Source organism: Arachis ipaensis, chromosome B8 (assembly GCF_059453495.1).
Source record: "Arachis ipaensis isolate K30076 ecotype BB chromosome B8, ASM5945349v1, whole genome shotgun sequence".
NCBI lineage: Eukaryota > Viridiplantae > Streptophyta > Magnoliopsida > Fabales > Fabaceae > Arachis > Arachis ipaensis.
The window spans coordinates 135,712,478-135,737,538 of NC_142443.1; the positions used below are offsets into that span (position 1 = coordinate 135,712,478).

General features: G+C 37.1%; 3 protein-coding genes across 3 annotated transcripts; 2 read left to right on the forward strand and 1 right to left on the reverse strand.

Moving 5' to 3' along the window:
- Positions 1–1,859: 1,859 nt before the first annotated feature.
- FHA2 (SMAD/FHA domain-containing protein) lies at positions 1,860–14,191 on the reverse strand. Its single transcript, XM_088497324.1, has 3 exons — positions 13,381–14,191; positions 11,469–11,626; positions 1,860–2,293 (listed from the first exon to the last, which is right to left on the reverse strand). Exons 1-3 carry the CDS (start codon positions 14,036–14,038, stop codon positions 2,084–2,086), a joined length of 1,026 nt encoding a protein of 341 aa, XP_088353450.1. The 5' UTR covers positions 14,039–14,191; the 3' UTR covers positions 1,860–2,083.
- Positions 14,192–14,654: 463 nt separating this feature from the next.
- Positions 14,655–15,499, forward strand: LOC148549957 (uncharacterized). Its single transcript, XM_088495872.1, has 2 exons — positions 14,655–15,267; positions 15,348–15,499. The coding sequence occupies exons 1-2, from the start codon at positions 14,655–14,657 to the stop codon at positions 15,497–15,499; spliced, it is 765 nt and encodes a 254-aa protein (XP_088351998.1).
- Positions 15,500–15,502: 3 nt separating this feature from the next.
- Positions 15,503–17,158, forward strand: LOC107611650 (uncharacterized). Its single transcript, XM_016313555.2, has 2 exons — positions 15,503–16,552; positions 16,598–17,158. The coding sequence occupies exons 1-2, from the start codon at positions 15,503–15,505 to the stop codon at positions 17,156–17,158; spliced, it is 1,611 nt and encodes a 536-aa protein (XP_016169041.2).
- Positions 17,159–25,061: the final 7,903 nt, after the last annotated feature.

Below are 25,061 nucleotides of genomic sequence, written 5' to 3' on the forward strand. Positions count from 1 at the left end.
ATTATAATTTATCTAAAAAATACTTTATATTTTATATATATATCGTATCTCCAAAATGTATGATATAGGGTTCGAACCCCTATCTGCTGGAAAATCAAAACTTCTCCTTGCCACTAAGCTGTGTTGATTTTCATTAATAAATATGTAAATTATAATATATATAGATATCTTTCATCAAATAGTTTACTTTTATTTATTTTATTTTAATTTTAGTTATAAACTCACTCATTCTTAAATTAATTATATTTTTATTTAACAATAATTATAAACTCACTTATTTTTTCTTTTCATAATTATATAATAAATACATATAGCAATTTTTTATTTTACTATATTCAATTAATTTTAATTTTAAAGTCACTCATTTTTAAATCAATTATATTTTATTTAACTATAAATTTTATTAATATATATATATATATTAAAAAGATAAAAAAATTATTAACCATAATTTATTTTTTCAATAAATACTTGTAGCATATAATAATAGGTAAAGACTCACATGCAGTTATCTTCATATGAAGTTAATAATTGAAAATCGTTAGATGATATTTAGTTAAACTTGTCAAATCATCTAACTGTTTTTAAATATCAACTTCACATGAAAATTAACTGTATATAAGTTTTTATTTATAATAATATAATAATACAATAAATATAAATTAATTAATAAAGTATTAAAATTTGAAAATAATTATTATTTTTATAAAAACAAAATAAAAGTACTTATAATAAAGAAAAAATAATTAAATTTTACATAATTACTTAATTATACCGGGTTAACCGGTTCGACCAGTGACCCACCGGTTGAACCAGTAATCCAGTAACCTCACCGGTTCGATCACCGGTTCGGTTCTGACAACTTTGGTTTAACTAGTAATAATTAAATAAATATATAAAATTATAATAAAATTAAAAATTAAATAATAAAAGTAAAAAATATAATAAAAATAATATGATCCATGCTTTTATATAATATATATAATTATGCGCATTAAATAAACATATTTGGCTTATGGAAAATTGGAAATTAGAAAATGTGACGGTTTTAAAGCCTTGACCTGTCCAAGGTTCAATGATCAAATTTCTAGTTATACTGCCTTCAAGGCCCCAACTGCATCAATCTCTATGACACCAGCACTACCGTCCCCTGATTGCTCTACCATCACCACCAGGTCTATTTTCTTTTTCCTCAACAAACTCACCATCACCACTAGCATAACCACCGGCAAATGTGTTTTTCAGTTTCAAAACTAAAAATATGTTCTTCACTACGCTTCTCCTGCGTGGTTTGCTTTGCTTTTTTCTTCCTCTTGGAAACAGATTTCTGGCTGGAGTTTCTTCTTGTGGATGCTGGTCTTAATCTTGGATTGTGATCTCAGGATTTTGGAAAGAAAAGAGGGGGGGGGGGGGGGGGGTTGATGGGTATGTGAGGGTTTGGATCTATTATTGTTGTTTCGTGTTAGTGAGAATGAGTGGAGTTCTGTGTAAGTAAGAAAGAAATAAATAAAAACAAAAAATAATGAGGTTGGGATATTTTGCGAACAGGTCTTGGTGGATTGAAACAGAAGGAGGACAAGGAAATGGGGCGAAGGTGGTGATAATAGAGATGATGACAGGGGTAAAGCAAGTAAAACAAATTGACCTCATAAATTGTTAAGAAATTAATTTTATGAACTAGAATAAAACTTATTTCGTAGAATTGAATCATTAAATACTAAAAATATTTTTAAACTGAATTTTGAGAGACCAGTATCATTTAATGTTTAAATGGGAATTTTAATGGGAAAAACGATTGAAGTCAACCTCACTATATAATAGTAAAAAATGGCAAGAGATAACAGCAGCCGTTCAGCTAATTTATGAACGAGGATATCAACATTTGAAACATATTACTCCACACAGAGCAAATGCAAAAAGAGAGTACCATTTTGGACCCAGTAACTGAAAAAGCAATAGCAGTTTAGTTTTATACAGTTTGATGCTTTACCAGATATTTCACAACAGAAGAGACAGCAATTCTCTAATTGATAAACTACAGGAGATCATATAATACTGCCGAAGAACAAGCAGGGAAGAAAATTCAAGAGAGCAGAGAGACAAGAGAAACAAACTCCAAGGTGACTCGGCCTTTGGACCTGGTGTTAATGACAAAATGCTCAGGATACTTCCTTAACAACATAAGTAAACCATACCAAGGTTTCCCTTTGGATTCAGGACCAGGCCAATCCTCCGAAGTAAGATATCTCCTTACTCTACTGTGGTGCCAAACACCGTTATATTGCTCCACCAACTACAATATCAATACACAAGCAAAACATTCAGGTTTTACAGATATGTATTCGTTATTTCACACAAAGAATTTCAGGTAATAGAGAAAGTGTGTAAAAGAAGAGGATGACACATCCTCACATGGATACAAAATATATGGCTGAGACCTACTGGATTAGATCATTAACAAAATATGCCAATTCCTTTGAGTCAGTTAACAAAACACCCTTGAACAGACCTTGTGCTGAACACCAAAGGTACTAAACAATGTACTTTAGATGCATAATAACGCATAACATGGAATTATTGTGTCATACACATACTACCTTCTCTGAAAATCCTCAAGTGGCAGTGTGTGAAACTTCATGTTTAGATATAATATATTATTGTATATTTTACTAATGTAAAAATTTATTTCCATTTAATGAGATAGAAGTGTTGCCTGTATTAGTACCTTAAGCTAAGCAGATTGATACTAAACACTAAGTTATAATTGTTAACTGTTTATAATATTGTAAATCATCTGCAAAGCTCTATGATCAGCTTCTTCCATATTTCCTTCAAGTTGGTATAAACGCTCCCAAACTTTCTTTGCACTGCTGCCTTCAGGATGTATTCTGTCGACCTTCATTTTATATCCACTTGTTTCTCCTTTTCACCACTACTGACCCTTATTACTACTGTCGCCACCCTTTGATACTCCAACTCACCAGAGCCCAACTATAATTACCACCTGACAAAGGTTGCATGTGCTGCCTTTGTCCACGACATGTAAATCCACATACTGCTGCTTCTGCAATGGACGATACTGTGTTAAGTGCCCTTTTGTCTCAAATCATTCTCAGCCTAACCCAAGCTTTTTATTAATCCTCCTTTCCACATAGATTGAACCTGAAAAACCCTAACACAACCCACATCCTCAAGCCCCAATGTGACTCCTAAATCTTACCTATCACCTAAATTGGAGAAACTGCTGTAATGAACTCAAGGCATCAGACATATTTAGACATCATTAACAATTAATCCACATGGAGGAAACTCATCCAATAATGACCAAAGTGTGGTATGGGATGATGATGATTCTCTAATAAAAGGCTTTGGAACTACTACTATGTGATAAAAAAAAGTCATGTTCCTCACCGCCTGCAAGATTTGGAATGTCATTTGCTAAACTTTAAGAAACAAAATATTGCAACTTGCTGTGAGTTAAAAGATTAATATATTCTCAACATAGCAAAGTGCGATGTTTGTGACAAATTAATATGGGTCAATATTGATATGTGGACTTAGTTGGACTAATACTACAGGTTGAAGATGTAATGTATCAGACATCCTAGAAACCATTGATTTTGGAAGGAACAAAACCCGAGTTTCTCTCTAGCTTGAATTTGAAATGTGACTAAGTTATCAAATTCTGTTGTAAGTAAGGATTCTTTTCATTCTAAGGTTTGGGGTCCAGGACATAGATACTTATGTCGGAGAATGATTTGTTTCATTATTGACAATTGCACAAGAGTAACTTATTCTATTTTTACGAAAGTTAAGTCAGAGGTTTCCAAATGCATGTTCAATTTATAGTATGTTTAGAACACATTTACAAAAACCTGTTGAGTGTTAGGATAATGTAAGTAATTTCTCCTACTTCTCTCTCTTCCAGCTCACCCACAAGGGCAACCTAGTGCAAACCATCTTGCATTACGCAAGATCTAAGGAAGAACCACACCCAAAGAGTGTAATGGAGGTATCCTAACAAGATGTAAGCATCAATGGCTAATTTAATGGCTTGAATCCCATACAAGGTCACATGGAAACGACTCAAATGTTGCTCCAAGGCTCACCCACAAAAAGTTCCTTAATTTTGTTTTAGATAATAGTGTTGGAAATAAAGATAAATATCTTATAATATAACTTATCCCATAATATCCAAGAATATCTCAGGATTAGTTTTCTTATTTTCCATTATTTCATGATTATTCTGTAAATAGGAGCAATGTATTGTTTATCACTCTATCATAGTACACATTTTAAAATCAGATTAACGTATTTATATATTTTCCGTCCATAATTTAACTCCGTCTATATTACATAACTGGTTTCAAATCCGGATAAAAGAGGAGGGTTGAATTAGGCGCTCGACAACCAACATAAAATTTTGTCGAATCTTCATGACAGATCAAAGACCATATTTCACTAGAGCTAGGTCGTTGCTCAGAAACAACATGCTGTATAACTTGATTACAGTATCAAATAAGCAAGGACCGTTGAATTGGTGCCTGGGTGTAGTGCAAAATGAGCAAGGGTTCCCATTTTTTTTTTTTTTGGACGAGGGTAAACAAGCTGGTTTACAAAGCTCAAGGTAGAGAAAAAGGTATAGATAAAGTCAATAAAAAGTTGTTGTTTGGAACATGAAAATATAGGCATATTTACAGAAAAATCTAAGGAGTGGTGGATACCAAGATACGGAGAAAGATTAATATTATGTGCCTGCAAGAAACAAAGTGGGTCGGGTTGTAGACAAAAGGGTTGTTACATCCGTGTTTAGGGTTTGGTACACAAGAAAGGTGAAGAATAAAAATGGGGTAAGCATTATCGTTGAGGGACATTAGAAGAAGGATGCGGTAGATGTTAAAAGGTGGACGACCAGATCATCTCAATAAAATTTGTGGTGGGAGAAGAGGCCTTTCATGTGATTACCACACACCATAAGTAGGTTTGGACGAACACCATGAGATAGTTTTGGAACATCTAGAAAGTTTAATGCAAGACGTAACTAAAATTTTCTTGGGTGGAGACTTAAATTGACATGTCGGAAAGGATGTGACAAACATGAAGGAAACCATTGGGGTGTTTTCGGGGGTTGTCAACATTAAGGTAAAACCATCTTAGAATTCTCTTCAAGTTTCGATCTTCTTATAGCAAACAATTGCTTTATGAAGCAAGATGAACACCCTATAGCATATAAGATTGGGCCGACAAGTAAATTTACTCCAGGAGAATGATTGACCACACAACATAGGGTGCTTCTCATGGATTTTCACATTTAGTGAAAGGTGAGAAAAAAGACATCAAGAAAAAAACCTGAGGACTAAGTGCTAGCAAATGAAAAGTGAGAAACAAAAAAAAAATCCAAAGACATATAGAAGAATAAGCAAGGTGTGACAAACATAGAACTATAGATGAGATGTAGAGTGAGATGACAAAATAGTCAAAAAAGTGCAAAGAAAGCCTTGGAGAAACTAGATCTAGATGTATTGGAGAAAGAAACAAAGTTGTGGTGGTGGGAAGATTAAGAAGCAATGCTTTAAAGAGTGGTCTTTATAAGACAGCTAAGAAGGAGACAAAGGTGGAAGCAACCGAAGTTAGAACAAGAACTTATGAGAGTCTTTATCAATCTTTGGGTACGAAGGAAGGGAAAAGAGACATGTATAGGATAGCAAAGAGCAGAGAAAAAAGGATGAGATTTTGGTCGCATTAATTGCATTAAGGATAAGAATGGTGAGGTTTTGGTCACAGATGAGAGAATTAACGAAAGATGAAAGAGCTATTTTTACGTGTTATTTAATGATGGGCAAGATACTATTGTGCTCTAGTGGGTTACAAAATCTGGAAAGAATACCAAAACTTCATATTGAAAATTCGAGATTTTGAAACAAAGGAGGCCCTAACGTGGATTATGACTGACAAGGCAGTAGGCCTAAACAATATTTCGGTTGAAATTTGGGAAGGTTTAGGAGGAAAAAGCATTGGTTGGTTAACCAAACTTTTTTAATGAGATTTTAAGGTCTAAGAAGATGACAAACAAATGGAGGAAGAGCGTCTTGGTCTTTATCTACAAGAATAAAAGGGAAATACAAACTTGTGAAAATTATAGAGGGATCAAGTTCATGAATCATACCATGAAGTTATGGGAATGTCATAGAACGAAAATTGAGAGAAGACACGCAAGTTTCGGAGAACTAGCTTGATTTTATAACAGGTGGATCGATACTATATCTATTAAGGAAAATGATAGAGGTACCGAAGTAACAAAAATGATCTACACATGGTGTTAATTGATTTGGAAAAGACAGGCGATAGAATACCAAAAGAGGTCTTCTAGAAAGTTTTGGAGAAGGGATTAAGTATAGCCTATGTTCCTACAAGTAAAGATATGTACTATGGAGTTACAAATAGTGTGAGAGCCCAAGGTGTGACAAAAGAAATCAAGGATCATCTCTAAGCCCATATCTCTTCACATTGCTTTTAGAAGCGTTTACTAAGCATATCAAAGAACTCTTACCACGGTCCATGCTTTTTGCTGATGACATCATCCTTATAGAGGAATCAATAAACTTTTTAAATTAGAGGCTAGATTTATGGAAAGAAGTTTTAAAGGTATAAGATTTGCACAAAATCTGAAATAGAACATAATATATGTAATGTAAGTTAAGCACGAGGAGGGAAATACAAACAGAAGTGAAAATTGGAAAAAAGACCCTTCCACAAGTAAAGCAATTTAAGTATTTTGGGTGTATTAGTTAGGAAAATGGAGAAGTCAAAGATCTGAACCATGGAACTCAAACGGGTTGGTCAAGGTAGTGAAGTGTGTCTACATTTATGTGATAAAAAGTATCTTTAAAACTTAAGGTTAAATTTTCTTGCAATATCATTAGACCTGCTATGTTATATATAAGAGTGATAGACAGAAAAAGTTGAGCATGAGCATAAGTTTAATATGGCCGAGATGAGAATGCTTAGATGGATGAGTAGACATACACATGGTTTGAATAAGGAACGATGATATAAGAAAAAATATCGTAGTGCCTATTGTTGAAAAGATGGTGGTGGTTTGGACATGTGGGAAAAACACCACCGAAACATATGATAGGCAAAGAAGGATGGATCAGATGGGAGCTAGACAAGTGGTGAGAGATAGAGAAATACCTAAAAGACTATATACGAGGTTGTCAAAAAATATTTGTGAACAGTCTTAATAGCGACATGATACATGATAGGACGCAATGACATCATTTGATCCATGTAGCCAACCCTATCTAGTGGGATGAGCCTTTGTTATTGTTGTCGTCGTATTTTTAGTCCATATTTTCTCCTCTCCTATATTTAAAACTATTTTGGATTTTTCCTCATCATTTAATCTTCTCATCGCAAATACATGTTTTAAAAAGAGAGACGAACATCTTATAACCTATAAGAGTGGCATGACAAGCTCTCAAATCGACTTCTTGTTGAGGAGAGTCGACCGGAAATTTTGCATTAACTGTAAAATTATCCCGAGAGAGAGTTTGACAACACAACATAGGGTGTTCGTCATGGATTTTCGCGTTGAACAAAAGTTGAGGAAAAGACATCATACGAAGAACTCAAGGACAAGGTGGTGGCGGATAAAAGGTGAGGAACAAAGAAGCTTCCTAAGACGGGTAGGAGAAGAGGCAAAGTGGGATGGGAATGGAAGCGCGGAAGAGATGTGGAGGGAGATGGCAGAAGTTATTAGAAGAACAGCAAAAGAAAGTTCTGGTGAATCTAAAGAAATAGGACCAAGAGACAAGGAGTCCTGGTGGTGGAATGCGAGTATACAAGAAAAGATAAAGATAAAAAAGGAATACTTTAAAGAGTGGTCTTTATGCCGCAATGCAGATAATTGGGAAAAATATAAGGCGGCTAAAAAAGAGACAAAAGTGGCTGTAAGTGAAGCAAGAACAAGAGCATATGAAGGTCTCTACCAGTCTTTGGGTACGAAAGAAGGAGAAAAAGGTATATATAGAATCGCAAAGAACCGGGAAAGAAGAACGAGAGATTTGGATCAGGTTAAGTGCATAAAGGATAAAGATGAAGAGGTATTAGCTCAAGAGGAGAAGATTAATGAAAGGTGGAAGAGCTACTTCTACGAGTTATTTAATGAGGGACAGAAGAATCTTCCGAGCCTTGGTCGATTATGCACAAGGGAAGAAGATCAAAACTTTGACTACTATCGAAGAATTCGAAACTTCGAGGTAAAAGAGGCTCTAAAACAGATGAAAAATGGCAAGGCAGTAGGACCTGATAATATCCCGATTGAGGTTTGGAAGGGTCTTGGAGAAAAAAACATCAACTGGTTAATCATGCTTTTTAATGAGATTTTAAGGTCAAAGAAGATGCCTGATAAGTGGAGAAAGAGCACCTTGGTACCTATCTACAAGAATAAGAGAGACATACAAAGTTGCGAAAACTATAGATGGATTAAGCTTATGAGTCATACTATAAAGTTATGGGAAAGGGTGATAAAACGGAGGTTGAGAAAAGAGACACAAATAACAGAGAACCAATTTGGATTTATGCCAAGCAGATCTATCACTGAAGCGATATACCTATTAAGAAGGATGATGGAGAGGTATCGTAGTAATAAAAGGGATCTACATATGGTGTTTATTGATTTGGAAAAAGCATATGATAGGGTACCAAGGGAGGTCTTATGGAAGGTTTTAGAAAAGAGGAGAGTAAGGGTCGCATATATTCGAACAATTAAAGACATGTATAATGGGGCCACAACTAGTGTGAAGACTCAAAGTGGTGTGACAGAGGAATTCCCTATTGATATAGGATTACACCAGAGATCATCCTTAAGTCCATACCTTTTCACATTAGTCTTGGAAGTACTCACAGAGCACATCCAAGAGCCTGTGCCATGGTGCATGCTTTTGCCAATGATATCGTCCTTATGGAAGAGTCAAGGGAAGACCTAAATAAGAAGTTGGAGTTATGGAGAGAAGCTCTAAAAGTGTATGGTCTGCGCATAAGTCGTAGCAAGACGGAATATATGGAATGTAAGTTCAGTCTAAGAAGGGAAAACCCCAATATAGAGGTGAAGATTGGAGAAAACATCATACGAAAAGTTAAAAGTTTTAAGTATCTTGGGTGCATCATACAGGATAATGGAGAGATTGAACAGGATGTAAATCATAGGATCCAAGCAGGTTGGTCAAAATGACGGAGTACATCTGGTTTTATATGCGACAAAAAAGTGCCTTTAAAACTTAAAGATAAATTCTATCGTACCGCTATAAGACCGGCTATGCTGTATAGTACGGAGTATTGGGCGGCTAAAGGAGAGCACGAACATAAGCTGAGTGTGACAGAGATGAAGATGTTGAGATGGATGAGTGGTCATACGCGATTGGATAAAATAAGGAATGAAAATATAAGGGAGAGAGTTGGAGTAGCACCCATTGTGGAAAAGATGGTTGAATCGCGTCTCAGGTGGTTTGGACATGTGAGAAGAAGACCGATAGAACATCCAGTCAAGAAGGTGGATGAGATGGAAAATGGACAAAGGGCGAAAGGCAGAGGAAGACCTAAGAAGACCATCCATGAGGTGGTCAAACGAGATCTACATGTAAACGGTCTCTCTGTAGACATGATACATGACAGAGCACAATGGCGTCGTTTGATTCATGTAGCCGACCCCACTTAGTAGGACAAGGCTTTATTGTTGTTTTGTTGTTGTTTTCTCCTCTCCTATATAAGTCCCACAACCTCGAAGAGTTTTAGAGAGAAAGAATGTGCAAAAGAGGTTGAGATATCCTCAGTTCTCAGATACAATATACATGGCCAAGGCCAAATGAATTACACCATACAACAAACCATGCTGATCCCTTTCAATGCCAGTTAACCAAATACCCTTGGACAAACCATGTGTTGAACACCAGACGGAAGCCAAAAGGGTAATCCTATCCCAAATAAAATCAACAATTGAAAAGGAAGTGTTAGAAATCTAGTGTTAACAAAGGATATTTTCTTCTTTGCAATGACCCAAAGTCTCAACTTTGTTACCCATGACTCTCCCAAGATAACAAAAGCTGCAATCCAGAGAGACCTTTTTGAGGCATTGCAAAGAAAAATTTGAGCCCTCTGATTTGAAATCTAAACCGCTCATAATGAACATACAAAGAGACAGTCAGAGACCTCTCTACTTATGGATAACATTTAGGGTATATCCTATTTATAACTGCAGTCCATCCAATTGCTTTGAAGTTGGAGGGAGATTTAGTTGTCACTGGAACACTCATGGTAAGTGGTCACTGGTTCTACTCACAACGGACGTGTCTCTATGGCTAATCTTAAACGGCTTTGAACTCAGCCGGTGCCTGAGATCAGTGGTCCTGGTTGCTGAACAGCAGTGGTGGTTCATTGGAGCTTCCTTGTCAGACCAACTTACCAAGTAGGCAGGAAATGAGTTCCATCGCTCTTACCCATCCTACTTCCTACTGCTGCTGGTTGTGCTCATCCATTTTGCAGTCCATTCCTTAAATCTGGCTTCCACCCTTGCTCTTCTTAATACCATCTACATAGTCTCTTCTTGGATCGAAGTGCTTTGACGCCAGTTGATCAACCGGCATCAAGAGGTAACAAAGACAAGAAGTTCACTGGAATATGCCTTAGGCTGAGTTCAGTGTGAAATCCAGCCTATATAGCCCATAAATGTGATTGCTATTGCATGGTAATTACAATGAAGAAATGAAAAATACTATAATATTCTATCTAATTACAACCTTTTCCCTTATGGACATGCCTACCCTACTCTCCTAGCTGCGTGAATATCCCGCACACCGCAGATCCCCACTAATTCTCTTATTTCTCTCTCTTCCAGTTCGCCATAACGAACCTATGATTTTGTTCTTGCACTCCTCTTGTGCCAGCCCATTGAATCTATTATTTTTTCCTATCATAAACTTGGCCCTTCTAGGACTTGTCATATGCATCAAACAACGGAAGGTAAAACGGATTGAGTGGCAACAAGGAAAAGGGTAGAAAATTCTATAGAAAGTATTGGGAGTTGTAGAGGATAGGACTCTTGGATATCCTGCAGCGCATTATATTTGGTCTGGGTCTGAAGCAGTTCTTTGCACTATCAACTCCAATTTTATGAGTACAAAAGTTCCATTATTTTCTAAATTCTAATCCAGTTTGATTAGTTTAAGTGTTTAACTAATACAGAACTGCAATAGATACAACATGGATAAAAAATGGAAAGTAGAATAACCATATGTAAGTCCAAAACAACATCATAATAATATATGCATTCTAGAATAGACAACTAAAGAGAATATAAAAATAAAAACTGGGGGGGAATACAGCTCCCCTACTCTTCTGGGTTTATCAATGGTCAAAGGAGCAGGGTTATGTAGCAAATATCAACTTCAAAAATAATGGTCAGAACTAACCTCCGCATGTAGTTTCTCCATAGGCATCCACTCTCCAGGACCACAGAGATCAGAGAGAACAGTAGCTACAGACGATACTACATCCTTTTCTTCCAACTGTTGAAGCTGAAGATTATCAGCATCCCGGTCTACTCGGGATCTTCCTTCTGCTTTCTTATCTGCAGAAACCAAACTATCTCAATAATATCCCAAGCTGCAAATCTTGAGACTAATCATCTTAGAATCAAGGCAAAAACCATATGCAACTAGCAGTAACATGAATATAGACACAATATTAATGATTTCAGAACCAAAATCTCTTCTTTTTTTTTTAATTTTCCTTAGCACTATATGGGAAAAGATTAAGCGAATCATTTGAATAAATCCATATGTAAAAGTTCATAGAACTTTGGCAAATGCTAATACAATACGGGTAAAATAAGGAGTGAACACTCCTTAGAAAATGACCTGCTATTAGAGGTAGCAAACAAATTAGTAGGTTTTGGACTTTTATTTTTTATAAACTAACCAAAATAGTGATTATCTGGATTAGCCGGTTAACGCTTTTAAATCTGAACCGCTGATATAAAATATAACAAAGGAAAAGTTAAGATTTATTTAATTAACAAAAAATGCAGCACTCCTTATTGTTCTCCTATGGTGTTTTAGGCTTTTTCTCATACTTGTGAAATCATGAATAATAACCTGAAAGTATGTTATAACTGTTGGCTCATGAATCATAACGCAGCTTACAATTCAGAAACACATGATTGAAAAAATAAATAAACATTACTCCACACCTCAAACCCGAAGAAAACACTCTAAGTCTCAAATAAATACTTAAATGACATATATTCTTCAGGAAATACTACACTCCAATGATAACACAAACATATCAAGTCATCCGTTACAAACCCAGGAGAGAAATTACTAAGGAGAAACTCTTGGGGGCTAACAACTTTTAGTATTTTTAGCCATCATTTGGCCAACACAAATACTAAATCGTCATTTTACAAAGAACATCCCAACCGAGCCAACCACCTCAACAATCTACTTCTCCATCCCCAACTATAGACGGAATCTCTTATGATTCTCTTAAGTCCCCATAGGCAACAGTAAGCCAAAAGTGGTATAAGAAACAATAGTAAATGGAAACAAGTACTCGTTAAGATAATGTCTCTCTCTTGATAGTTTTTGTTGAAATTCTGGTGTTTGGGTGGATCCCAATGGCATTGGTCGATCTATGAGGACAACCCCAAAAAGTTGAATAACAATTGGTTGTTCGTACCATTCAAATACAGGTAACCTTTCTAACATGAGTACATGACCTCCCCTAAGAATAAAGATACACTGCTCTAACAATATATGACGTAATCCTACAGATCCTTTAAACTACTAGATCCTAGGGAATGCAATTGCATATTATACTAGACAGGCACAAACAAATAAAAGGGAAATCTGACCTAGCAAAATTACTTTATGTTCATAACAAATACATTTTCATAACCACAAGAAAATGTACTTCTAAGAAAATCCACACTCTCGTCAAGCAAAACCAAAAGTTCCAAATATAAGACTTACACAGCATCCACATTATCCTCAAAATTCTATGTATGGTCTGTTGTGATGAAGAACAGCATTCATTATATTTATAAAAAGTGATCATCAACAACACAAAATTATAGATTGTGGAAGGCAGAACTACATCCATACTTCGAAAATCTTGCAAAGCATGAGTATTGCACAAAATCTGTATATAGAGAACAACAGTCCACTCAGTCAAAAAAAGAAAAAAAAAAGTCCCACACTATAACTAACAATCACAGTTGTCCGTTACTCCAAAGATAAATTCGCATATGCCAAATTCAAAAGCAAAATCCATTCAGGCAAACAAACCAATCACAAGAAAAGAAATCAAGAAAGAAACACTAACCCAATGATGCAGACTTGCTTCCAGCACCCACACCAGCGTACCCGTAACTTTCATACCCATCTCTTCTCGCCTTCTTCCCGCTACTGCCCCCACCAGCACTAGCACCGGCACCAACATCATCCTCATCATCATACTCGTCCTCATAATAATCCCTCCTGCCTTTCTTCACTATCACGCCAGGCCCAGCTGCAGCGGCCGAGGCCATGTGGTAGTTATAATGCGGCACCACGGGCCCTCCCGGCACCCCAGCTATGGAGGCAGGATGGTTGGGGTAGTGGCGAGGGCCGATTGGGCCACCGAGAATGCTGCGAACAGGGAGCAGGAAGTAGAACTCCTTGTCGCCGATCTGGAGAAGGTCTTGGGAGTCGAGTTTGACCGGGGGATTACCAGGGAGGTGGAGGACGCCCTCGACGAGGCAGCCATTCTTGCCGAGGACCTCAAGGGCGAAACGGCGGCGGGTGAAGTCGTAGAAGATTCGGGCGTGGTGCCGGGAGATGTTCATCCCTCCGCCGAGGCTGGAGAGGTCGACGTCGACCGTTGATTTCTTGGAGTTGCGCCCGAGGACGATGGAGTAGGTCTGCATGTAGTACTCAAAATCCTCGCCCTGGAGTTTCGCGAAGCCCGCCTCGACATCGCCGCCGGCGCTGGCGGTTCCCATTGCGGTGGTGGTCGTCGGAGAAGGAAAAACGAGAAAGCGAGAGGAGATGCGAACGAAAATTGGGAATTCAGAGAAGCTATGACTATCGATCGGGGTTTTGAGTGAAAGGGCCAAATAATATTGTATTTTGAAAATGGGAAATTTGTTGGACAAGCTTACAAATTAAGGGAAATTGAGGGGCTCATTAATTTAAATATGGGAAACATTTTGGTGAATTGGGAGAAAATGGAGTAACTGTGTGTATTACACAGAGGTGAACGTGTCAGATGATCAGCACAACACGTAGGGGGCGTGGTGCATACAACACATGGTGGGCGTGGAAGCTAGGTGGCATGCTGCGGTTGAGCCACCTAGGCAGCACGCAGGGGGCGTGCTTAGTCAACACGCAGGGGGCGTGCTGACGTGGCGAAACTTGGTTGGACAGCAGCTGCACCACGTGGGGGGCGTGCTGCGTCAGCACGCAGGCGTGGCGAAAGGTGATTGGTCCAAGTGTGCACCACGTGGGGGCGTGTTAAGTGCACCGCTCTATATAAGGTAGAGCTCGATAGTGTTTTCCAAACCGAGTGAGTGAGATTTGAGTGTGTTGTGAGGATTCTTTGAAGCTGTTGTTGGTGTAATGGAGGACACCGCAAATTTGGTGGTGTATCGTAATGGTGAGATAATACGTAATACTCATGAGGGAGTGAGGTTTGTGTCAGAAAATATATTTTCGTTTGTGGTTCCGTGCACGATGACGTTAATGGAGCTGCAGAATGGCCTATGTCAAAGCATGGAGAATGGTACGTTAATGAGAGTGAGCAGAATTCTGTACCGGACTCCGGTTGTGGTTTTTGGTGGTCTAATACAGTTTGATACCATTCCGATCACGGATGAAGCGAGTATGCAGAATATGTTTCAAATTCACCGGCAGACTTATATGAGACACCCGCAGATTGAGTTGTACGTTGAGTTTGAAGCTGTAGAGGCAGTAGCGGTCCAAAATGATATAGATGTAAATGATGATATAGCTGCGGTGTACGAAGGGTTGAATAGTGACAGCGAAGAGGACTTCGAAGCCACCTATGAAGCCGGCGACGAAGATGAGGATGGTGATGTGGGAGTTGAGGCAGCAGTGGAAAATGTAGTGGTTCATCCCTCGAGCAGTCAACCGATGGGTGTTCCACCTTTTATGTGTGAGTTGGATCTCGACGCCATGCATGCCCCTGAGTTTCCGGAATATGCAAACAGAGGTACGTGTTGACTAAATAAGAAATTTTTGTAACTTTATACCTTGGACTGTGCAATGAACGATGATTTCGGCTTTCTGTAGGTATTGCTGATCCTGAGGACGGAGAGTTCCGAATTGGAATGGAATACAGTTCTAGAAAGTCGGTCGTTGCAGCAATTAGAAGTTTCACTATATCTAGAGGAGTTGACTATGATGTGTATGAGTCTGAGCCACAGACGTTCTATGCAAAATGAAAGATGTACGGGTGTGGATGTGACTGGCTTATCCGAGCCAGCTTGATACGAAGAAAAGGTTGCTGGGAGATACGCAGATACAACGGTAGGCACACGTGCACCATCGGAACGATTTCACAGGATCATTCCAAGTTGGACTCAGATACAGTTGCTGAGGCTATAAGGCCGTTGGTCGAGACGGACCCGTCCATCAAGGTGAAATCTATAATTGCGGAAGTCCAGTCAAGGTTCAACTATACCATCAGTTATCGAAAGGCTTGGTTGGCAAAGCAGAAGTCCGTTGCCAACGTCTTCGGTGATTGGGAGGAATCTTACCAAGCATTGCCGTGGTGGCTCTCGGTCATGGTGCAGAAGATTCCTGGTTCAGTTGTCCAAATAGAAACACGACCACTCTACAACGGGAATGAAGAGGCACAAGGTGTAAAAATACTTCATCGTGTATTTTGGAGTTTCAATCCATGCATTAGGGCATTCAGGCATTGCAAGCCCCTGGTTCAGGTCGACGGCACACACCTATACGGAAAATACAAAGGTACACTTCTAGTCGCTGTTGCACAAGATGGGAACCAAAACATTGTGCCTATCGCCTTTGCCTTGGTGGAAGGTGAGACAGTTGATGCGTGGCACTTCTTCCTCAGGAATCTGCGAGAGTATGTTGTTAGAAAAGACGGTGTGGGTATGATCTCAAACCGACATGAGTCAATACGGGCAGCAGTTAATCGTTCCGGTGATGACTGGCAACCTCCAAGAGCATGGTGGATGTTTTGTATAAGACACATCGGCAGTAACTTCTTAAGGGCATTCAAAGTCTCTCACTTGCAGAAGCTTGTTGTCAATATAGGGTATTCAAGAACGGTGGAGGAGTACAATATCAACTATAAGAGGTTGGAAGAGCGAGGCGAGGCATATGCCAGGTGGTGCGATGCCATCGGACTCAAACATTGGGTATTGGCATTCGACGAGGGACATCGATGGGGCCATATGACAACGAACCTTGTCGAGTGTATTAACTCAGTGTTGAAGGGTGCCCGTAATCTACCTGTGTTGACGCTGGTCTGAGCAACATATTACAGGTTAAATGAACTCTTTACGCGGAAGAGTGCCGAGACTCACGAACGTAAGCGTGCTGGATTTACGTACTCCGCATTTGCGCAACAGCGGATAGAAGCAAGTATGCAACAGGCTGGGAATATAGTTGTGCACCGCTTTGATAGACGAAATGAGGTGTTTGAGGTGCGCGAAACGACTACTGGAAAGGTGTTAGTTGTTGATCTAGCGCGACGGACGTGTAACTGTGGGCACTTCCAGGTTGAACGAATACCATGTCGCCATGTTATTGCTTGCTGTGCTAACCAGCGGCTCGATTGGCAGTTGTATGTGCATGATGTGTACAAGATGACGGAAGTTCGTAAGGTATATAGGTTTGAGTTCGCACCATTAGGAGATCCCGAGACATGGCCTCCTTATGAGGGACCCACATTGGTCGCTAATCCCGCATTGAGGCGAACGTCTAAAGGCAGGCCCAAACTGACCCGATACCTGAATGAAATGGACTCACGTGACATGCGTGGTCCTCGGATATGCCGTCTCTGTGGTGCTCAGGGTCATAGTCGGAGTAGGTGTCCGCAGCGTGCTGGACCGAGTGGTGCTGGTTCATAGTTTAGTATGGTCATGTTTGTACTTTTTAATTTGCATTTCGTCAGTTGATGCTTTGGAAATCAGATGTGTTTGTATTTTTCAAATGAAGTCTATCCATTGATATCTTAATGTCTGCTTAATATTGTCATTAACTGATTTCTTAAGTTAATATACAAAAAAAGGAACTACAGGTTACATAAGTTAACAAAGCAAACATTAAACACGAATCACATTAACTTAACTCTGAAAATAAAATCTAGATAACCTAAACCGAAGCTCACTTCTTTCCACCAAAGTACCTCAGTCCCTTACCCATAATGCCCAGACTGAATCGCGATGGAGTATACCTATCAGGTGGATTTCGCTCCGTCCGTAGGTCATATGGGTGACCACGAACTGAGTCATCCACCCCCGGAGCGGCCGACCCACCTGCATCTGTCGGAGCGGCCGACCCACCAACCTCTGCTGTAATCTCACCGATCGGCAATACAAAGCTGTGGGTTTCAGGCCTCCACCTTTCAACCAGAGCAGCTAACATGGGGTGAAATCCTCTTATAACTCCAATTCTGGAGACGTGGTAGAATCCCGTGGCGCGTAAGTAGTGCTCCACCATCGGATTCCACGTCTATGGTGGATCCAGTTTACGCACCAACAAATTTCTGTTAGGCTGCATCAACAAAGATATATGTTACATTAATTAAATAATAATCCTTATAAATATTATAATGAACATTCACATATTTATACGATAACAATATTTAATAATATTAACCTAACACGTATTATTTACTAAATTTATCAATTTATTTATTTTTTCAATTTTTTAATAATGATATAGTATAACATATTATAATAATAATATACTATTATATATTTTTTATACATTTTACATTTTTAGTTTATTTATAATATATTTTTTACTCATGCAGCGTATTTATTATTACAACATCAGAATACGTTGTTTGTTTTTTATTCTTCAACATATTCTTAATAACAAAAATTATAACAAATTATACCTAATATTATTATTATTATTATTATTATTTTCATTATCAATTTTTATTTTATAAAAATTATTGTTATATTCTTAAAATATTTATAAAATACACAAAATAATATTCTCAATACTATACATGCATAAAAAAAATACATAAAAAATAAAATAATTTCAATACAGTAAAAAAAAATTTATTTACTTACATAAATTGGATGATCCAAATAGTTGATAATATGTTCTTCAGGCGCCAGATAATTACGTACTATTTTTTTTTTATCCTTTAAACTAATATTCTTTTGTTTTCAATGTATAAGCTTAACTCACTACTACTCACTACCGGTCACTATACTCTCCTTACTAATACTACTTCCAGCCTTACCCACTTCCTTCTCTCGCACTCCCTTATGTTTTTTGCTTCAGCTCAACTCAAACACAATAAATGGGAGGTGAAGAAGAGAGACTCGACGCATGCATATATAGATGGAGCATCACTGGCGCTGGTTCCCGGGGTGGGGGGCTGTCTCCTGCATGCAGGCAGGACTGCAACACCCCCCCGTGGTGCAGCAGGTGCATTGGGACTCCGCGCAGCTCTGCCAAGCCTCACGGGCCTCGACGTACCACGCCCCTTGCGTGGTGACTCACCACGCCCTCGGCGTTCTGCCACCTCAGCCACCACGCTCCAGGCGTGCTGCCAACTGGGTCTCCCGCTCAGTCACCACGCCCCCGGCGTGCTGCCACCTGGCTCTCCTGCTCAGCCACCACGCCCCCAGCGTGCTGCCATCTGGCTCTCCCCCTCAGCCACCACGCCCCCGGCGTGTTGTGGGTGAGCTCCACCCGCCGGTAATTCTCCTCCTTGGCCAATATCCGGCCAATTTACCACCACTGCCTCCATAAAGAAAATAATTTCCGAAATTGAGGTGTATTTTTTTTTTGTGACTAATTGAGGTGTATTTTGATTGATATTTTAAAATTTATGTGATGCTATAATTATATTTAAAATTTATTATTTTATTATAAAATAATTTGAACTAATTAATAAATAAATAAATAAAACGGTTAAATGATTGATCTAATTTTTAAAAGAGTAAAGTATTGTTTTTGTCTTTGGGATAAGTTTTAAAGTTGTCTCTAATGTTTAAATCGTCCTATTTAAGTTTCTAACGTTTCTAACCTTTTATGATGAGTAAAAATTTTTAAGAGTAAAATTATAAAAAAATAAATTTATTTAAAATAAAATTAATGTGATTAAGTATAATTTACTTAGATGTGATTAAAAAAAATTCAATAACTATGTATCGTAAAAAATTGATATGATTGAATGGTAAAATTAAAATTTATATCTATATATTGTTTTTGTCCTTAATGTGTTCGTCCTATTTAAGTACTTTTTAAAATTATCTCAATTTTGTCCCGCTGTCAATTCCTTTAACGAATTTCTAATGACAGGATAACATTAAGTCAATTTTAAAATGTTATGGACTTAAATAAGACAATTCAAACATTAAAGATAACTTTAAGACTTACTTTAAATATTAGAGACAAAAATAATACTTTACTCTTGTTAGAATCTTGACTATTTGAATATGGATGTAGATGTGATAGAAAAAATGATACAGATAGAAAAAAGCAAAAAATATAGAAGTAACAGAAAAAGTATGGTATAAAGATTATTTAAAAAAAAAAGTCATGATACAGATAAGAATTAGAGACGAGAACTCAATAAAAAAGAAGGGATAAGTGTGGAGGAAATAAAGACAGAGATGCTAAGGATAGTATTATTACATAATAGTTTGGTTAAATTATTATTCATTTTTTTTATACGAATTTGTTTGTTATTATTAAATTATTAAAAAATGTTTTTCAATAAAAAAATTATTTTTTAGTATATTTAATGAATTTTTTAAAATAAAAATAGAAATACTAAAAAAATAAAAAATTTATAAATTATAATTTACATTTTTTAAAAGATATTTAAAATATTTTAACATAATAAATAAATAAATATTTTTATATTATTATATCTAAATATCATTAATAGATATAAATATATTTTTATATAAAATATTTAAACATTAAATTATTTTTATTTTTTATAAAAATCTTTTAAAAAATAAATCTGTTAAAAAAAATCTTTTCTTATAAATTCCTTAAACAAGTCCTATACGGGAACATAGTAGGATAAGATGATTAAGGCATAATAATTGATGTGGCAAAAGTTTGGTCAGTTCTCTTGAATGGGTGTGGAGGTGAACGAAAAAAGATTGGTACAGAAGTGAGGAAAAGCAAATATTAGAACATTGGAGGTATTGTTAGATATCATAGATATGAAAATAATTGAATAATTTTTTTTTTTAGAATTATAATTTCTTTCTATTACATTGAGATTATAAAAATATTTTTTTTTTTTGATAAAAAGATAACACACTTCTTTCTACATATATAGAAGAAAACTAGTCAAAGAAATATTATGTTATTATATCTGAATGACTTGGTTGAAAATAAAATGAAAAAGATTTTCAATTGATAAACGAACCTTTGTTACGTAAACTATCTGTAATATGAGGTTATTATTCTTTTTCTCTCTCCGCCATCAAAGTTTGATGGCTATTACCTAGGAGTATTTTTCTCCTTTCATTATTTAGTTTTTTTTTTTCTTTTTCTTTTCTATAATTAGCTTTACTAAACTTACAATCTCCCACTTAAAGTTAATTTTGGTAAATTTTTAAAATTTATGTTGCTCATGTATTCAATAGGCCATATGAAGATCTACACCATTCAAACTTTCCAGTGTTGATTGGTTTTGTCGTGGCATCTGCTAGATTATCTTTAATGTGAATCTTCTGCATATCAACACTTCCTTCCTCTAATACTTCTCGAACAAAGCGATATTGTACTCCAATGTGTTTTGTTCTTGAATGAAAGGCAGGATTTCTTACAATGTGCAAGGCACTTTGACTGTATCAATACACAAGAATTTTCTGTTGTTTGTGCCCGAGTTCCTTCATCAACCTTTGGATCCAAATAGCTTCCTTGTATGCTTGTGTAGCTGCCATATATTTAGCTTCTGTAGTAAATAAAGTTACAACAGTCTGTAATTTAGATAGCCAGCTCACAGCTCCTCCTGCAAGCATAAACACATCCTGTAGTAGATTTTCGTTTATCAAGATCACCTGTAAAGTCTGAATCGACATATCCATTGACAATGAATTCCGATCCTCCAAAACATAATGCAACATTCGAGGTCCCTTTGATGTATCTCAAGATCCTCTTAAACAGCATTCCAATGCTCTTTACCCGGATCTGCCATAAATCGACTTACCACCGCAACTGCTTGAGCAATATCTGGCCTTGTATAGATCATGGCATACATAAGGCTTCCCACCGCTAGTGCATACGGTACTCGAGACATTTTCATCCTCTCTGCTTCACTACTAGGGTACATACTTGAGGATAATTTGAAATTCATAGGAAGTAGGGTTGAAATTGGCTTACATTCTTGCATATTAAAGCGTTGCAAGATCTTCTTCAAATAATTCTTTTGCGATAGCCAAATCTTCCTATCCCTTTTGTCTCGGTGGATTTGATCTTTGTTGGGACCTACCACCAACATGTCATCCACATACAACAGTAGAATGATGAAATCATTATCACCAGACCTCTTATAATAGGTACAATGATCTGAACTAAGTCTGTCGTATCCAATGCTAATAATGAAAGAATCAAATCTCTTGTACCAACACCTTGGCGCCTGCTTTAGACCGTACAGAGATTTAGTTAACTTGCAAACCAAGTTTTTTTTTCCTTGTTATTCAAAACCTTCTGGTTGAAGCATATATAACTCTTCTTCAAGTTCTCCATGAAGAAAAGCAGTCTTTATAGCTAATTGCTCTAGATGTAAATCAAATGCAGCACACATAGCCAAAACTACTCTAATAGTAGTTAGTCTCGCCAATGGAGAAAATATTTCATTGAAGTCAACACCTTCTTTCTGAGCATATCCCTTGACAATCAATTTTGCACGATATCGTTCCACCTGATCATTACTATCTCATTTGATCTTATAAACCCATTTGTTACCAATGGCTTTCCAACCTGCTGGAAGTTTAACAAGTTTTCAGGTATAGTTCCTATGTAATGCCTCAATTTCTTCTTGTATTGCTGTCATCCACATAAAAGCGTCTGGATTGCGCATAGCCTCCATAAAAGTTGTTGGCTCTCCATCTTCTGTCAAAAGACAATATGCATCATGGTTTGTCAAAACATAATTTGAGTGCCATGATGGTGTTCTTTTTTTGTCGAGTGGATCGACGAACTTCTATGTCATTGACCTCTGCTTCTTGTTCTTCGTGCTGTGGTTCTGCTTCAGAAAGATCACATTCTCTGCATTTTCATTTATTTGAACAGTGGTTATCTCTTTAACAGTGCTGTCATTTTCTTGTTCTTTTTTCAATTCATCTTCTGCAAATATCACATCTCTACTGACAACTACGTTGCAGGCAGTGAGATCCCACAGGCGATATCCCTTAACTCCGTCAGCATAACCCAAGAATATACATTTTCTAGACTTTGGGTCCAACTTTATTCTTTCCTGGGAATGGTACATCACGTACACAGGACAGCCAAGTATATGTAAAGAAGAATAATTAGGTGGTTTACCTTGCCACATCTTCATTAGTGTCTTCAACTAAATTGCAGTTGATGGTGACCGATTTATCACATAACAGGCGGTTTTAACAGCTTCTGTCTAAAAAGACTTGGCTAAACCTGCAGTTTGCAACATAGCTCGTGCTCTTTCTAGGAGAGTCCTATTCATTCGCTCTGCTACACCATTTTGCTGAGGCGTATATGCAACTGTGAATTGCCGTTGAATACCTGCTTGCTTGTAAAATGTTAGAAATTCACAATTGACATATTCTCCTCCATTATCTGTCCTTAAACACTTGATCTTCTTTTCGAATTCAAGTTTTAACTTTGCTTTAAACTCTTTAAACATCGCAAACACATCTGACTTCTTCTTGATCGGGTACACCCAAAGCCTCCTAGAGTAATCATCAATAAATGATACAAGATATTTTGTTCCTCTTAGGGACATCTCCGATGATTCTCACACATCAGAATGAATCAACTCCAATATGTGTTTGCTCCGAGCTGTGGATCTACCAAAATTCAATCTATGTTGCTTGCTTGTAACGCAGTGCTTACAAAATGGTTAGTTTACCGATTTGAGCCCGGGAACAAGCTTACATTCTACAAGAATCTTCAAGCCTCGTTCTGACATGTGGCCTAGTTTGCAATGCCATATCATCGTCATTTCTTCTTGGCTTGCTGAAGCAATTGATACCTCTACCTCTTGCAAAGTATCTCCCACAAGTATGTATAAATTTGCTGCAATCTTTTCTACTTTTATTACCACAAGAGCTCCTTTAACAACTTTTAAGATCCCACCTTCAATATGGGTCTTGCAACCAAGTTCATCAAATTGCCCAATTGACAACAAATTCTTCTTCAAGCCTTTCACGTGTCTTACCCCTCGAAGTGAGCGAATAGAATCATCAAACATTTTTATTTTGATAGTACCCATTCCAACAAATTCTAAGGCGTGATCATTTTCCATAAACACCGATTCTTCTAAGACAGGTTCATATGTACAAAACCAATCACGATGAGGAGTCATGTGCCAGATTACTCCTGAATCAATAATCCAAACATCAGTGAGCTGTTTGCTGCCTTTAGAACCAATTGTTGCTTCACCATACAGAATTTTTCCATCATCAGAGGTGCTCGCAACACATCCTTGAGAACTTGATCCTTTTGGAACCTTCTCTATACTCTTCTTATTCCAACAATATTTCTTGAAGTGCCCTCTCTTACCACAATTGTAGCATTTGATCTGCTTCTTATTTAGTGACTTTGGTCTACTTTGACTCCTACTGGAATCACGCTCCATTGATCTCTCTCTTGTCATCAACAAAGCATCTGCTTGTTTTGAGTTCTCTATTCTATCTTCATTATTCTTGCGCCTAGATTTTTCTTCAAGAACCACAGCAGCCATGTCATCAAAAGAAAGATAATCAGTCAAAACATTATTAGTTAAGTTAATGATAACTGATCTTATGAATCTGGTAAACTTTGAAGTAAGAGCTCTGCACGTTCATTTTCTGCTATGGTATATTCCAACTATGAGATTTGAGAAAATAACGTATTTAGATTGTTGATGTGATCCGTTGTCGATGTAGATTCACTCATTCGAAGAGTATAAAGTCTTCTCTTCAAGAATATCTTGTTGTCAAGTGATTTGACTTCATATAATTTGGTGAGAGTATCCCAAATTTTCTTTGCTGTCTTTTTCTCTGCTACACTTGATAAAACTGAGTCAACTAGTGCCAAGTGTAAGTTTGCACCAGCATTGTTGTCCATCTCCTTCTATTTTTCATCTGTAATTCCAGTGGATCTACCTTCAATTGCTGCACGCAATTGTCTTTTCTCATAATGGCTTTTATCTTCAATTTATACGAAAAAATTACTCCCACTGAATTTCGGAATTTCATACTTTGTTGTCATTTTTTTTAGATGGTATCTCGCAGCGGAAAAAAATATATTAATCAGCAACCTTTGGCTCTGATACCACTGTTAGGTACCAGACAAATGACATAGCAAAATATAGAGATAAAAAATTAGAAATTTGTATAAAATATGGAAATAATTGAATAACTTTCTTTGAGAATTACAACTTCTATCTATCACAAGGAGACTACAATAATACTCTCTTTTGACAAAAGGAGAACACACTTCTCTCTACATATATATGAGAAAACTACTCAAAGAAATATTATGTTATTCTATATGGATGACTTGATTGAAAAACAAAATGAAAAGATTTTCAATTTATAAGCGAACCTCTGTTACATAAACCACCCGTAACATGAG

Coding starts and splice junctions, on each gene's coding strand:
- LOC148549957 (XM_088495872.1), top strand. CDS start 14,655: ATGGAGGACACCGCAAATTTGGTGGTGTATCGTAATGGTGAGATAATA. Junction 15,268..15,347: donor TCCGGAATATGCAAACAGAG/GTACGTGTTGAC, acceptor GGCTTTCTGTAG/GTATTGCTGATCCTGAGGAC.
- FHA2 (XM_088497324.1), bottom strand. CDS start 14,038: ATGGGAACCGCCAGCGCCGGCGGCGATGTCGAGGCGGGCTTCGCGAAA. Junction 11,627..13,380: donor AAGCAAGTCTGCATCATTGG/GTTAGTGTTTCT, acceptor TGGTTTCTGCAG/ATAAGAAAGCAGAAGGAAGA. Junction 2,294..11,468: donor TGGAGAAACTACATGCGGAG/GTTAGTTCTGAC, acceptor TTGATATTGTAG/TTGGTGGAGCAATATAACGG.
- LOC107611650 (XM_016313555.2), top strand. CDS start 15,503: ATGTACGGGTGTGGATGTGACTGGCTTATCCGAGCCAGCTTGATACGA. Junction 16,553..16,597: donor ATCTACCTGTGTTGACGCTG/GTCTGAGCAACA, acceptor TTTACGCGGAAG/AGTGCCGAGACTCACGAACG.